Raw genomic sequence first — 17,303 nt, 5'->3', positions numbered from 1 at the left:
CACATAGTCACGTAATGCTGATGTTGTTAACATTAACAATTTGAGAATAAAATATAACAATAATAATAATAATAATTTGCATGGTTTGATGTGATGTGAGCTAACTGATCTTTAGATTTAATCACCATTGGTAGCTCGATTTATTGTAATGCTTTTATACTCAGTTGGTCAGAACAAACGTGGCAGACTTGTTACTTACTTGTTCAGATGGCAATATACGGTGAAAATTCTTATTTGACGAAGACGAAGGCTAGAATCTGTGATTGCGAAGTACAGTAAATATCCACACCGGTGCGGTGACTGACTGCCACACATACTCCTCAAAACATTAGATTCATCCATGCTGGAGCCGTGCCGACTCACAACCCACGCAGGGAAGATAATTCCGCACACAGCTGCAATTCCAGGTTTTCAAACAGAGATGGCGACAAAGAGGCAAAACTTACGGACTGCAGCTTTAAGTTTACCAGGTCAGAAAACAAACCAATTGCTCCTTTAAACCAAATCAGGCCAAAGCAAACATAATTGATGTGGTTATCCACCAGATCATTAACACAAACTCAGATGCTGTGTTCAAACATCAAAAATGGGACAAAAGACACAAGACCCCTCCACATCCACCTGCTTAAATTCCTATTATCAGAACCCAGCGCACGATTGCTCTCCCAGTGGCTGATAAGTTTAGCTTATTTCATTGCCTGTTCCAGTTGGCCACTGGAGGAAGGCAAATGCTTATTTCAGCATTTAGGAATGAGAGGCTGGCGATTGTATTGCGATTGCCTCGGGCCTAAAAAACGGCAAGGTGTGACCGCAATTGCTCGCTGTTAAACAGCACAGCACTATTGCTTACCTTGTTTCCGCAGCTCTTGTCGAAGAAAATGTCAAAATAGCCCACGATGGCCTGGAATGAAATATGAGAGAGAGGTTAGAACATGACATTCTGGTAAACGCTGACACGTGTTCGGGCCAGCAGGAAGCAATTAGCAAAACAGGGTAAAAAGAGACATGTTGACAAGTGATTAAAAAAAATCACAGTGTTGTGGAAACGCTCCATATAAAAAAGATATTGTAATGAACATTATCAGACATTATGTGGAGCAATAATTACCAAACCAGGGCTAATTGCTTATTGAGTTCCTTAGGAAGAGTGGATTTGCGAGTCATTTGGCACGCCATGAACTTTGTTGTCACTGAAGACAACAGCTCATAAATATGATTGATTGGAGACAAACATTTCATAACTTTCTCTTTTGATGACTAACATTGTTTCCAAGTACAATATTTCCCATATGTAACTGTACGCAATTACAAATAGCAAAAGACAGCAATTCACTTGAAATGAGTAATTTATATTTCTAAAGTATTTATTTAGTCATGAAAGGTGTGAATTGAGGAGGATTTCCCCGAATGAATGACTGAGCTGTGTCACTGCACACATCTTCTCACAGATGGATACACACACACACACACACACACACACACATACACACACACACAGAGAGAAAACAGTCCCCTGTGAACTCCCAGGGGACACTGCAGTGATAATGTGAGCCATTCTGCCTGAAGTATCCCAGGGACCTTGTGGGGAGAAATATAGCTCTGGCTTAATGCCTGTGTCTCTCTCTCCCTCCCCTACAAACCGAAGCAGAGCACCTAACTATTAATCTTCCTCTTCTTCTGTTAAAATAGCTTTAAGAGGACAAAGCCACAGCGACATAATAAAGGTTTTAGAACCACATCCACAAACAACTTCTCTTCGGCGTGATTCCTTCATATGGGCTTTGTTTACAATAGGCAATTTTACAAAACAGTATTAAAAACAGAAATGCAAAACAGTGGAAATTAACATTACATTTGATATATATACAGTATATTTTATATATACAGTTTATAAATACAGTAAATGTAATGCTTATATATACGGGTTTATATACAGTATGTTTTTTTTACTTTTTAAAAGCTGTTTGTCCTTTTAAATAATTAAATACAAATTATTAATTTAAGGATTATACTCAATTACATTAATATATGGTTATATTTTAATATAACCAATATATATTTTAATTCACTACCGCTGTATTAAAAACATTTTATTTTCAACTATAATCTTCCCATAATTTTATATAATTAATCATAATTGTTATAAAACAGCAAGTGATGTATAATTTTTGCCTTATATTATATATAACATTTCTGCACCTCCAAACGCTTTCCTTTAAATGGGTTCATCCTTTTTGTCAGTGCAAATTGCCCAAAAATGTCAACAGAAACAGGGACCCGACAAAAGAGGACGCGCACTGAAAACAAGGGGGCCAGAGCCAAGTAACTCCCTGCCAGAAATAAAACACCCCCGTTAACGTACCAGGGTGGAGTGAAAGAGCAGACACAAAAGCCAGAGTTGCGTGGGGGAAAGGGGGACAAATGGTGGAAACGGAGGCTTTTTATTCTCATCAACGTGTTCAGCCTTCACACCCGGGAAATGTCGGAGATAAGTGATGTGCGCGAGCTGTTACCCGGCCCAGGAGGAGGCGCACGAGTCTACCTGGAGAACAGGTCGGGGGAAAATTAATAATTATCATCATCGCTAACACCAATGGGGAGCAATTCATCATCAAGCTCTTTCCAGCGCTATCATGTCGGAGCAGAGCGTGGTGCAGCCAGATACAATTATGCTGCGAGCTGCAGAGGAGGGAGAGCTAATGCGCTTTTGATGGGGTTTATTCACGCGTGCAAGGCGTCACACTCGACCACCTCGAGCTCCCCCCCTCCTCCTTCTCCAGCCAGCGTCTCCCCTTATTCTGTGCACATCACACACCAATGCCAACGAAACTCCCGTTCCTGTTATTCTGCTTTTCTGTCGGAGGTTGACGTTCCGCCGCACTGGAAGCAAATATACAGGGTTTAATTAGAGGGGAAGGACATTACTGCAGGAACACTCACAGTCACCTACATAAAGTGAAATGGAGTACAGAGTGAGGCAGAAATGCTGTAGAAAAGTGGTAGTTAAAACAGAACAAATACAGACTTTCTTGCTTCTCTTCGAGGAGATGATTCCAACACTTTTGTCTTAAAAGTAACTAAAAATTACTTCATACTATTTCAGGAAATTTGTAGAAATAAAGCATCAAAAACTGAGCGTCCCATTATAGTCAACAGTGTTAATGAACAATGGAAGAACCACTGGTTATGGTGCTATATGATCTACATTTACAATTTCTGATCTAGATCTACAGTGCACAGCATAAATGAGTACACCCCCTCTGAAACGTAACAAATTCAGCAATTACTATTTGCTTAGAAGACATGTTATGGTTTTTTTAGAGATATAATATTCCAGCAAGTCTGCTTGATCAGTTACCAAAGAAGAATGTTAAAATGATTCAAGAAAATACCATTTTCTTATCAAAGTGATAAAATGTTGTGTTGCAAAAATGAGTACACCCTCCTGAAAGTTACCAAATAAAACTAAAAAAAAAACTTTATCAACGCTGTCATGAATGCTAAGATGCTACCCTCTTCTCATTCTCTGCATTGTTGGGCATTTTTTTTAACATGACAATGATGATATTCATTCTCCCGAGTTGAAATTCCTTCATTGGACATGTATTTCACTCAATCTTAATGCTCTTGAGCAGCTGTGAGAGATTCTGTAGAGACGAGCTGAGCAACACTCCCCATTAAAGACCAGAGCATTTATGGAGGTCGTCCTCCAGGAGTTAAACAGCACAGATGTGAAAATTTGTCATGAGCTTGTACACTCAGTGCCAAGAAGGGTCAGGGGCAGTGTACTTAGAGTTATGGAGGACATATTAAGTTCTAGAATATTGCACTTGGTTGAATTAAATCTAGGTTGTACTCAATTATGCTATCCTTCATTTAAACAAAAATTGACAAAAAAGTTTCTTATTTTAGATATTAGATATTAATGGCATGTATTTCTCTGTTTTTATTAAGAATATGTTTAATACATTTCAATCTTTCTATGAATTATATTAGTGATCATTAAGAAAATACATCTTTTATATTTGATCAGAGGGGGTGTACTCATTTATGCTGTGCACTGTATAATAAAAACATTTTACCTAAAATAGATAGTCCAGACAATAAAACGTACTGTAAAATTCAGGACTGGATTAGCCATATGGGTATTTGGGCAAATGCAATACCTTCCTCCAGCCTGGTAAAATCAACAATGAAGTGACATCAAGAACAGTTTGGGTTTGTACACTACTGACATCACAGCTCTAGTTTGACTCTGCTGGGACTTCTGCATCTCCAAACGCTTTGCTTTAAACGGGTTCATCCTTTTTGTCAGCGCAAATTGCCCAAAAATGTCAACAGAAACCCGGCAAAAGAAGATGCGCACTGAAAACAAGGGGGTCAGAGTCAAGTAACTCGAACAGTAGACTCGAACCCGCGACCTTCGGGTTCCAAGACCGACTCTCTAACCATAAGGCCACGACTGCCCCCTATGAGCACATTACAATGCAAAACATGTGTCAATTGGTATGGCAATGACACGGTTAACTTGATTTTACAGCCACTGTGAAAAAGTTTTCCAAAATGTATCTGCATCTTTCTCCCAAAATCTTTGTTTCTCACACATTTCTCTCAATAATATTTAAGCACTCCTGTACATACTGATCTGTTAAAACAAGTTGGCTTGGATGTTTTTTCATGCCAATGAAAGTCATAATGTGCCCACCAGAGCAACAGCAACAAAAATACAGTAAGAATTGCTTGTACTCAAAACTTTACGTCCCTGCTGATAAACTACCATGCATATACAGTAACCTCTTTTTAATTACTTTGGGGCATTTTTTATTATAAGAAAGTAAAAAATAGGCTTGATTACATTCAGAGCTTAATAGTCACTTTAAATAAAAGCATTTGCTAAATTACAATTACTACTGCTTTACGGCAACTACTGGAGGTCCAGAACTAACAAAGAGTAACTTGTATGTACAAAGAAAGTGTAATTTGCATAAAATGAACATATACTGTACCACACTGATCATCTATACTGAAACTCTACTGACTTGATTTCATCCAAAGAGTCAGCAGCTCCCCAGTCCAGGGATTTGGCTACATAGAGTTGTGCGACTGTCAACATTGCCCCAGTGTTCGTTCACTGGAAATGTCGAGTCAGTCTCTGAAGCCATCAGAAATGCAGGATGAGCACATTTCAGGACGTCACTGCACTTTTTAACAGAAATGATATGCATGATGCAAACAGTGATGTTGTTAATAACTAACATTTTATTACACAACCACCATTGTTTAAATGTTTGGGGTCCGTAAGATTTGTAAAATGTTTTTCAAAGTCTCTTTTGCTCACCAAGGCTGCATTTATTTGATAAAAAATACACTAAAATCAGTAATAATGGGAAATATTATTGCAATTTAAAAGAACTGATTTCTACTCTAATATATTTTAAAATGTAATTTATTCCTGTATTGGCCAAGCTGAATTTTCAGCAGCCATTATTTCAGTCTTCAGTGTCACATGATCCTTCAGAAATCATTCTAATATGCTGATTTGGTGCTCAAGAAACTTTGATCTATATTAAAATCAATTGTGCTGCTTATGTTTTTGTGGAAACTGTGATACTTCTTGAACAGAAAGTTCAAAAGTACATCAAAAGAGCATTAATTTGAAATTTAATTTTTTTTTACACTGTAAAGTTGCACAATTTAAACATCCTATCATAACTTCCAATTATAAGTTGAGCACATTTTTTAAATTACTTAGGACTTGCTAATTACTACTAGTACTTAGAGTCCTTATAACTGACTTCTACCCATTGCTTTGTCTGCATTGACATTTTACAAATAAGGAGAAAACAAGCATTATCCCTCTTTATTTTCCCCCCACACACTGTATGATCATTACCAGTATTGTTCTTGTCACAGCTTGATGTAACAAAGTGTCCTTAGGGCAAATCACCACTGACGCAAACAGTACGCAAAACCATCTTCAGATGTGCTTCAACTGCAGTGCACTAGACGTGCCATGAACATTTTATACCTAACATAGAAAACTCTAGGCCCTCAATGTTAGCTGAGTTTTTCTAGCAAACATATTTTCTTGAAAGAAATAGTTCACACAGAAATTACTCTCATGCCCTTTTAAACCTGTATGATATTATTTTTCAATAAAGCATTATAGAAAAAAACTCTCAAGAATGTTCATGCTGCTCTGCTTCCTACAACAAAGGCTGTTCAAGATCTAACAAAACCAAAACGCACCACAGAAATAGTCCAAATGACCCTTTTAAAGGCAAAAGGCATTATTGGTTCTTGCATATGTCAAATGACTGCATTGTACCAGCTCGATTAAACGGAATAGACAATTGTATTCTACAATAAAGATGAATTTCAGTGACTATTGACACAACGCTATTATGCGGTTTCAAAGGACTTGGAATATACTGTATACTTACAGTTCAAAAGTTTGGGGTTGGTACATTTTTTGAATGTTTTTGAAATAATTATCTTATGCTCACAAAGTCTGCATTTACAGTAAACAGTAAAACAGTATACAGTAAAAACAGTTATTGTGAAATATCAAACAGTTATTGTGAAATATAATTCTATTACAATTTGCATTATATTAATTACATATGTATTTTAATTTAAAAAGAACTGTTTTCTATTTTAATATATTTTAAAAACTATTCATGTGACACAAACTTATCCATCCACACATGAAATACTGCTTATTCCGAAACAGATCCTGAATTTGAAATATTATTTCAGTTAGTTTTACTCCATCTTATTTTTAATTCCAAGAAGGGAACTAAAGTAAACAAGCGGCACAGCTTACCCCACTTACTACTACTTTGGCCAAAAGTGAGCTTAAAGATACATACTGAATTGATCTAAATTAATCTGACACATTTAGGAGAGACACATTTTTTCTGGAGGGAGGTGAAAGAGAAAGCAAGAGAGATACTGAGAGAGAGAGAGAGAGAGAGAGAGAGAGAGAGAGAGAGGAGAGACTTTCGTCCCTGTGGACAACGTGAGCCGAGGGCCAGTGCAACTGTAAGAGCGAGCGTTATTTGTCTTCCGCCGGCCGAGCACGAGAGCGCAGGGTAGCGCTGTTCATTTAATGCAAGGTTAGGCAGCCTGATGTGATGAATGGACTGTCGGCAGGAGAATAAGTCCATGCACTCAATCATGAGGACGACAGCATTTTCCCTTCATTTTTGGGGTGCCTCCATAATTACATGACAAAGCAGTGCAAAATAGGGAGCTGAATCCAATCTATGACTATAAACGGAATTTTCCTCATTAAATTCAAGTATATTTCAAATCTGCAAATTGCTTGTACCTGCCTAATATATAAAAATAGAAGTTTTTAAACAGGGAGGAAATCGGGATGTGCTTTTCCATTACTGGAGAGCAGCAGAAAAATGAGATGATGTTTACAAACGCCATTAAATTCAGAGTAACTCGGAGAGGGGAAGGGAGATAATAATACAGTATTGATTAATCTATAAAAGCTATAACAAAGAAGCAGGAACAATAATGCTTGGACAAAAGAAAAATTGCATTTGAAATTTCAGTTGCTTTTTTTGGTCCGTCTCTCACCAAGTCTCTCTCTTTCACTGACAAATACAAACATGTACTCTCTCTCGCCAGAAAGTACACCCGGCACGAATGGTGACCTTGCAAACAATATAGCTAGAAACAAGGACCATATTGTCTCAAAAGGAATAGTTCATGCAGAAATTAATTTAGTCACCCTCCTGTTGTACTAAACCTGTATGATGTTACTTTTCAACGAAGCACAAAAGAAGAAACTCTCAAGAATGTTCATGCTGCTCTGCTTCATTCAAAAGAGGTTGTTCAAAATCCACTAAAACCAAAAAGCACCACAGAAATAGTCCTAATGACCCTTTTAAAGGCATTGGTTCTTGCATGTGTCATAAATGACTGCATCGCACCAGCTCGATTAAGTTGAATCGACAAATGTATTCTACAATGAAGATGAACTTCAGTAACTATTGACACAAAGCTATTGTACAGGTTCTGAGGACTTGGACTGCATTTATTTGATCAAAAATACAGCAAAACAGTTATTGTGAAACATTACAATTATATTACAATCAATATTATATCACATATATTATAATTTAAAAAGAACTGTTTTCTCTGTTAGTATATTTTAAAATGTAATATATTCCTGTGATGCAAAGCTGAATTTTCAGCATCATTACTCCAGTGTTCAGTGTCACATGATCCTTCAGAAATCATTCTAATATGCTGATTTGCTGCTCAAGAAACATTTATTATTATTATCAATGTTGAAAACAGTTGTGCTGCTTAATATTTTTGTGGAAACTGATTATTTTTGTCATTTGTTAGAAGTCATACAATCTACTTTTATGGAAGCTTTATGTCCTTTTTGGAGCTTGACAAACATGGCCACAATGGTAGTTATTCAATGGGACAAGAGCTGCATGACTATTTTCAAAATGAACCTTTTTGTTTAACAGTACTAGAATGACATGCGATTGAGCAAAATATTCCTGTAATGCTCTTTAACTCTATTTGATCTTAACACTTGGAGACCTTTGGTTGAACTTATGCCATGAAATAATTAAATTAAACTTTTCACTGTCTGTCGTTACATTCACGTGTAAGAAAACCTGTCTGTCCATCAAACCAGACTGATGTCTGAGCTCCCTGACCCATGCCAGACAATCAAATGGTCAATCCATCTTCCCACTCCTAATTAATCTTCACACCTGACAACCTTGATTAGCACTGAAGATTGAAGTGTGTGTAAGTGTGTGTGCAATAATCACGGTTTGTTTGCGAGTTTGTTGGTAAATGGGTTTGTGTGTGTGTTAGAAGTTGGATCTACTCACTGTACAGAAGGTGCAGGCCGTTATCTTCAAGCTGAAGTCTACAGTGAACTCTAGCTCAGACACAGTCACAGAGCCACAGTCAATAGTCTAGAGAGGGGTCACAAAAAATATATTTGTTTCATAAAAATATTACAGCCATGCCATTCCATTTTATATAACAAAGAAACCATACAGTCAACTTTGTCTTATGATGTTAATAACTTTTTTTATTATAGTGTTTCAACTTCAAGGAACAGTTCACCCAAAAATGAAAATTTGCTGAAAATAATACCCACCCTCAGGCCATCCTAAGATGTAGATGATTTTGTTTCTTCATCGGAACAGATTTGGAGAAATGCAGCATTACATCACTTGCTCACCAATGGATCCTTTGCAGTGAATGGGTGCCGTCAGAATGAGAGTCCAAACAGATCACGACTCCAAACAGTCCATCAATTAACACTGTGAAGTGAAAAGCTGCATGTTTGTAATAAATCCATCATTCTAAAATTTATAATAATAATTCCTCCAGTGAAAATGTCCATCCCCTTTGTCCTCTTACATCAAAATCAAATAACAATACTCGTTTAGAACTGTTTTCGCTTGTAAACAGTGCTTGATCTGCATATTTCTCTCCTGATTTAGACAATATGACTTTTCACTGGAGAAAGCAAAAACATCTTGATGGATTTGTTTCTTACAAGCATGGACTTGAGTGGTGTGGATTACTTGTGGATTATTGTGATGTTTTTATCAGCTGTTTGGACTTTCATTCTGACGGCACCCATTCACTGTAGAGGATCCATTGGTGAACAAGTGATGAAATGCTGAATTTCTCCAAATTTGTTCCAATGAAGAAACAAACTCATTTATGCCTTGGCTAGCCTGAAGGTGAGCAAATTTTCATTTTTGGGAGAACTATTCCTGATAACGAATGAATGTGAACAACAAACCAGCAATTTGTTGTTCACAACAAAATACTTTCATTTAAGACAATTACATATATCTGCATGATAATATGATTAAAAAAAACTTTAAATAAAATAAAGCAGTGAATGTGACAAGTTTAAGTGGAAGACGTGCCATTAAACATTGTAAGAGAATTCCATGCTAGAATGTGTTCATTTAATACAACTCTGACCACCATTAAATGGATGGTTATTGGGGTGGATCAGTGAGATAATGGAAGAAAGATGTGCAATGTTTCTGCACAGACAGGAAAAGATTGATTTGTGCACTGAATTTTCATTATTGCTTAAGTTTGAACCATTTTATGATCAAGGTCAGGGAATACAATGAAATTTAGTTCCCATGGTTGAACATATGGGTATTGGTCAAAAACTGGTCAGTTTTTCTAATAAGAAAAGGTATATTGGAAATTGAAAAAAATATTACACTTTGTGTTCAATCTAGTCAAAATATGGATCTACTGTTTTCTCACACTTCCCAATGCTAGTATACAGAAGCTCTCTTCATAAGTGTTCATTTCAGAGTATTCAGATTCATTGGTGGCATCTTTCCCTTAAATATTTTTTTAAACAAAACTTTTGTAAGATGGATGACACTAAAGCAGGTTTAAGGAAAAACTCCATTAAGCAAAATTAATAAACACAACATTATGTGTGTTTGTAAGTGAACCCAAGGCCATGGCAGTGGTAAGTAATGAAGTTTACTAAAGAGAACGTTAAACAAGGATTAGAATAATCAATCAGCCATTCTGTCACAGACGGTCTCTATGAAGCTTTTACTTCCTCTCTCACGTCTCTCTCGCTCGCTCACAATCTGTCACTCCCTTCTCTTCATCTTCTGCCTTGATCCTACCTATGTTCTTTCCCCTCATCCATCTGTCTCAAAACAAGGCCACAACACAGGAAATTGGCTTTCTGTCCAGCCCAGACTCAATTAATTAGGGATTCAGGTGATCTAATGATTTGTACCAAATCCAATAAGACAGAAGCCATTATATAGTTAAAAAGAAGGGATTAGTAAAATATTAGTTGAATGTGTAAGGATAGTTCACCCAAAAATGAAAGCACCACAGTATAAATCATCACCAACTTTTGTTGTATGGAAAAGATCAGCTTGGACATTTTCTAAAAATTCTCTATTGGTGTTTTATAGAAAGTTATAAAGGTTCGGAATAACATGAGGATCAGTAAATTATGACAATTTTCATTTTTTGGGTAAACTATCATTTTAATATCTAGAATTGAGGTCCACTACATTCAAAGGTTTGGGCTGAGTAAGTTTTACTTTTCAAAAACTTACTCAGTTTTTGAAAAAAGTATCTTATGCTGACCAAGGCTGCATTTATTTGATAAAAAATACAGCAAAAACAGTGATATTGTGAAATAATATTAAAATTTTAAAAAGTTGTTTTCTATTTTAATATCTTTTAAAATGTAATTTATTCCTGTTATAGCAAAGCTGAATTTTCAGCATCATTACTCCAGTCTTCAGTGTCGCACGATCCTTCAGAAATCATTTTAGCAAGCTGATTTGGTGCTCAAGAAATATTTAATTATCATCAATGTTGAAAAAATGATCCGGCTTAATATTTTATGGAAACTGTGATACATTATAATTCCAGATTCTTTGATGAATAGAAAGTTCAAAAGAACAGCATTTATTTCAAATAGAAATAATAAATGTCTTTAATGTCACAATTTAATGCATCCTTGTGAATAAAAGTATTAATTTCTTTAAAAAAATAAAAAAACACGACCCCAAACCTTTGTACAGTAGTGTATGTGGCCCAAACCATCTGTGCTGTGATATTATTTAAAATGAATATTATGCTGAATATTATGAATATTTGAACATTTACATGTTCATTTAGCACGGTTTTATCCAATTCAACATCACAAGCACAAAAGATAGTATGTTTTACCTGAAGACACACTATTAAACCTTGATAGATGACACACTTCACTGATCCCCAAGGGGACATTCAGACTTAACTAATCATTTAGCTGATAATTCCCTTTAGACTTTTCTAGAAAGACCCTAATATGGTTTCTCCCTTTACCTTAATCACTGCAGGCTCTGAAATGACCGTCCCAGGCTTCAACACCTCCACAACTGCCTCTGGTATCACAGCCTTCTTCATACACCTCATCTTGAAGCCATACACATCGTCCCAGAATGCAATGCGGTCACAGTGTTTCTGAGTGTCCCCCACTGCCGCCAGGCTGATATTGCAGTGGTCTGGATAGACTGAGAAGAAAGATGATACATGAAAGTGAGTAAAAGACAAACTGCAGGGCTAACATTTGATATATGTACAGTCAAACGAAGCCCTCATGAGTCAATGCATCACATGACAAGAACATTTTTCATTTAACAGACACTTTCATATCCAAAGTGGCTCACAGTACATATTTTACCACGGCCATCCTGAATTGAGCTCCTGAATCACACCTTCTGGGGTTTGAACCCACAACCTTTGGCTTACCGGTCCACAACTTCAACCACTAAGCCATGTCACATCCATTAAAAGATTTATGTGCAGCTTTTCAGATCTCTGGTGCAGTGGTTTGCTCATATGATCTAGACATATCTGGGCCATACTGCTCCCAGGGATGCTGGTTCGAGTCCATTAAACTCGAAATGACTCCAATTAAATGTCCTACATTTGTAAACTTTGACTGCATATTAACTTGTTGTCATTAAATATACCAGCTCTGAATGTTTGAACAAACTCACTGGCACGAATCAAAGACGGCAAAAGGAGGAAAAGCTTCCAAAACTATTTGGAAACAGCAGTTTGAATGCACCACAATTATGACAAGGCATAAGGAAGATTAATGCACTAATCAAAACACTTTACAAACAAGTACAGTTTAACTGTAAATGTGTTCAATATACACAGATGAAAATCCAACCAAACTAAAGACCATTTCAAGTAAAGCCTAACATGACTAAAAACGAAAAATATGACTAGTTTTTACAAAAATTGTGGTTTTATGTAATTGATAGCTAAAGCATAACAGACGGCTGGTCACTGTGTGGGCGTATTAGACCTCATCCTTTACACAAATGTGCAATAATGAGCACATCTATCATGAAATGGTAAACCACAGCCTTGACTGTCTCTTTCAGCAATGTTTCAGTCGTTTCCAGCAATCGTAAATGTCCCTGTGTGATGATGTTAATGGTTACCAGCCACATGCTTCTGGCAAAAAATCTAAATTCAGCTGATGGTCATAATCGTAAAAACTCTGCATTCATCAGTTCTTAATGTCTGTTACGTTTGGCAATCAGACACAAACTCAAAGCTGCAGTGCGTTTATTTCACGTTCCAGGAGAAAATCTAAACAAGCTACGTACAGTGGTCACACTTATACTGTATGTATGTGTTAACATTCTGTCTGTGCTTGAGAAAAACAAGTGATTGCATCAATTACAAATTTCTATTTCTTTCTAAAAAAAAAATGGCTGGTTGTAAATGGCTGTAGCACTAGTAAAAAATCTTTGAAGAATGTAATGAATATTATATGACCTAGTTCAAGATTCAATAGCCAACCAATTTATTTAAAGTTGTGGTTCAGTGTTTTTTTTCTAGGCTTGATTGTGTTTATAGGGTGCAGTATAACATGTGTTAATGCTTCGTTTTTTAAGAAACACATTATTTTTCACATAATTTACCTTTATTCCACACCGCTCTGTCCCTTCTCTGAGAAACGTGCTGATCAATTTCCTGCTTTTATGAAGCCCCTCCCTCAGAAATAGGCGATGGGCTCTGATTGGTTAGCTAGCCCAGTGTGTTGTGATTGGCTAAACCGCCTCTAGTGCGCGTCTAACACGGGGGACACGAGGAACAGTATTAAGAACCGCTGCTTTAGAACATTGATTTTGAAACTTGTGAATCCATTAGAATCGTTAGAAGACAGAATCACGATTCATATATGAATAGATTTTTACGTGCACCTCTAGTTTTCTCTTCCTCTTCTCTAAAGCAGCGCAGCATGGCCTCTTGCCTTTTCCCGAGGGCGGGGTTTATCTGGGTTTGTGATGTCACAAACCCGGGAAGTAACTTGTTGTAGTCCCTACCAGCCATTTTTGTAGGCATTAAACTGCTAGAATTTTAAAAGACGATATCTCTGTTTGCTTTGAACTTTCAGCTTCGTAACTTTGCAGATATTGTTTATGCTCAAACAGCAACATTACACACTAACTAACATTAAAAAAGTGAAATCGCAATCAACCACCCCTTTAAGGAAAAATAATTTAACTCTTTTCAAATAATCAACTAGACATTTCTCTAAATGCATAAATATTTCTGCTAAAACAATTAGTACCATATAAAGGTATAAACAATATTAATGTAAAAAATAAATAAATAAATGTACATTTGGATTTAATCTTAAGTGAACGATCTTTAAGTGACATAACTGGTTAAATAAAGCTAAAAAGAATATATGTATAATATATATATCCATTCAGAAAAAAAATCCAATTAATTTGGAATCAGTAATATTTTTTTTAAAGAAATTAATACTTTTATTCAGAAAGGGAAACACAAAATTGATCAACTGTGACTGTAAAGACTTTTACATTTACAAAAAAAATCTATTTAAAAATAAACACCGTTCTTTTGACCTTTTTATTCATCAAAGAAAACAGAATTTTTTTTTTTTACAAAAATATTACGCAAGATAACTGATTTCAACATTGATAATAATAAGAAATGTTTCTTGAGCAGCAAATCAGCATATTAGAATGATTTCTGAAGGATCATGTGACACTGAAGACTGGAGTAATTATGCTGAAAATACAGCTTTGTATCACAGGAATAAATTACATTTCAATATATATTCAAACAGAAAGCAGTTATTTTAAATTGTAATAATATTTCAAAATATTACGGTTTTTAATGTTCTTTTGATCAAATGAATGCAACCTTGGTGAGACCAAGAGACTTCCTTTAAAAAAAACATTTGAAAAAATCTTACCAACCCCAAACTTTTGAATATATAAGAATATATGTATAATGTTCTATTAATATTTGATGATATTACATAATAAAACACAGGCATGGAAATCCTCTTAATGTTTCTAGTAGTTAGACGTTATGGGTGCAACAGTGAGACCTACAAAAAAATCAAAAACAGCTATTTCAGATCAGACAGTACCATTAACTCTGTTCTAGACAAGCTCCAAGAGACAGAAATCCATGATGGACTATATCTCACCAACTTTGTCTGACCTTTAATCAAGGGTTAAGGGTGCACAATCACTCTCACGTGCCATAATAAAGTGTGTGCCATCAAAATCTCGTCTCCCATGTGACAGGATCGTGGCTGGTGAGTTATAACCTCCAGCCTTTTTCTTAAAGCCTTTGCTGTGACCCTGTGAGTGCCACGTAGGGTGAAAAACCACACATGCACACACCTGGAGTGGATTTGTCACTTCATTTTCTCTGATTAGTAAAGCTATGAGTGATTGTCTTGGGAGACGCAGGTGAGCGCTGATTGGGTGCTACATGGGACCGTCCCGCACCTGAGCAGGGAGTGGAGGCTAGAGAGAGAGAGAGAGAGAGAAGAGGGACGAGGGGGAGGCAGTGTCCCAAGATTCATAGCTTTGACATCTGCGTCCTTCTCGACTCGGTGCTCATGGCCCGTTTGTCAAGCACCCCCCTCCAGCTCCTCTTGAGGGCAGCCGTGAAGAGGGTAGTGGGAACAGGGTGTGGAAAAAAAGCATCTAGTGATGAGAGAGCGAAAGCTCAGTCCACGTTTCGGGATGAAGAGAGAGGTTACTAATATGAGGTATAAAGGAGAGATGAAAGAAGAGAGAGAGGGAGAAATGAGGTTATAGTGGCAGGGGTAAGTAATGTTGATCTGACACAGTGCAGAGCTGCCACATGATTATATCAATCTGCTTCACACCAGTTATACATGGCTGCAGGCTTTCCGACTGAGCTGAAAAATAGAAACACGCTGCCTCACTGAACGATTCAGTGCCATTCAGCCTGTGCCTCTCCCGTTTTTGGCTTTCCTAGCAGATTTATGGATTTTAAATGTTCAGCATTACTTTTTCTGGAAAAATGTTGATGACATATCCTACATGCAACATATTTTTGACCAATAAAATGCCCACTAGAATGACAATTTCCCTCCCCCTAATACCAAATGCATCTGTTAAGTATAAATAGATCATGGATGTGATGTAAATGAAGCCAACTGCCTAGTTTTTTTCTTCAATTTCCTGCTTAAATAGGAAATACTCCAACACAGGAATGAGAAGTGGTCTCACAAGCAATTTCTTGTAGTGCAGCTGACTTTTTTTAAAATAAGTAACAATAGTTTTAAAATACTTTGAAAAGTCTTGAAGTAATTTAAATACTTTAAATGATTTTTATAATACTTAAAGAATATTTGAAAATAAAAATATTACTTTTTAAAAATATTATCTATCTATCTATACAGTAGAGTCAAGAGTCTTTAAGTAGTTTAAATAAGTTGTTTAAGTAGTTTAAAGCAGTGTTTCCCAACCGGGGTGCCGTCTGTCGAGAGCAGGGGTGCCGTGTAAAATAATCCTTTTTTTTAATTTTTAAATTGCTAAAATGTTAAAAAAAGCAGCTATTATATAATAACCATTTCTGATGTCGCCAATAATTAGAGATGCACTGAAATTCCGCCTGCCGAAAATTAGTTCACCGCTCAGGATTCACTTTCACGTGGTGTGACGCTCTGCTTGTTATCCCGGTCTATGCGTGTGTGTGCTCTGCTCAGTCGCTCACGGCCCATGTGAGTGCTCCACTCATATACTGTTCATGCTCATCGGAACAGCAAAGTCCACTCAAAAATCAAGCTGACAGGAAACATCTATGTAGTACAGTATTGTTTCTGTTTGCAATAGCCCTACTGTGCTGTAACATGGTGGGGTAAATGGGCAACTCTGGTAATGCTGCCCTCTCATTCATTGATCTGCTTACCGTTATGCTCATGTGTCCTCTGATAATAATAGCTTTCTAGGATTAAACATTATTTTGATAATTGGTAAAAAAAAAATCTCTTAATAGCCCGTGTGTTAGACCTACCTGAAAAACTAATTATTTCATTTGTAGGCCTATCGTTATTTTTTATTTGTGCTATCATTAGTAATTTCTTTATTTGCTCTTATTTTATTATTAACTGCTTAGTCTCCTTGTCATTTTTTATTCAATTCAAAGTTTTAAATCAAGCTATCTCGTGCTACTGCAACAAAATTACCCAACTGTAAAATCAAAAATACACTGAGTGAGCAAAACTTTGTTTAATTACCAGTGTAACTAGCTACCTCTCAATGTTTACATATTAATAAAAGCCTACATTAAAATCTGTCATATAAATTGGTATTTTCATTAGAAATTAGCCTACTGATTGCCAGTATTTAATATTTTATAATATTAAAAATATCTGAATGACAGTATATTCTGCAGTTCTTCCCTGCTGTACCGAATATCTA

The 17,303-nt window shown here is 36.3% G+C and overlaps 1 protein-coding gene across 1 annotated transcript in view; it reads right to left on the bottom strand.

The window, feature by feature from the left end:
* Positions 1-17,303, bottom strand: part of prmt3 (protein arginine methyltransferase 3) — a 53,603-nt gene that overhangs the window by 9,289 nt on the left and 27,011 nt on the right. Inside the window, exons 10-12 of the mRNA XM_016295834.1 lie at positions 11,884-12,071; positions 8,877-8,963; positions 851-901 (exon numbers count right to left, since the gene is read on the bottom strand). Of these exons, the coding sequence (XP_016151320.1) occupies positions 851-901; positions 8,877-8,963; positions 11,884-12,071 (326 nt within the window). The remainder of the gene's footprint in view (positions 1-850; positions 902-8,876; positions 8,964-11,883; positions 12,072-17,303) is intronic.

The sequence above is a fragment of the Sinocyclocheilus grahami genome, unplaced genomic scaffold (genome assembly GCF_001515645.1).
Source record: "Sinocyclocheilus grahami isolate Dianchi unplaced genomic scaffold, SAMN03320097.WGS_v1.1 scaffold341.1, whole genome shotgun sequence".
Lineage (NCBI taxonomy): Eukaryota > Metazoa > Chordata > Actinopteri > Cypriniformes > Cyprinidae > Sinocyclocheilus > Sinocyclocheilus grahami.
Note: the sequence above shows the minus strand (reverse complement) of the source record. Positions and strands in the feature narration are given on the sequence as shown.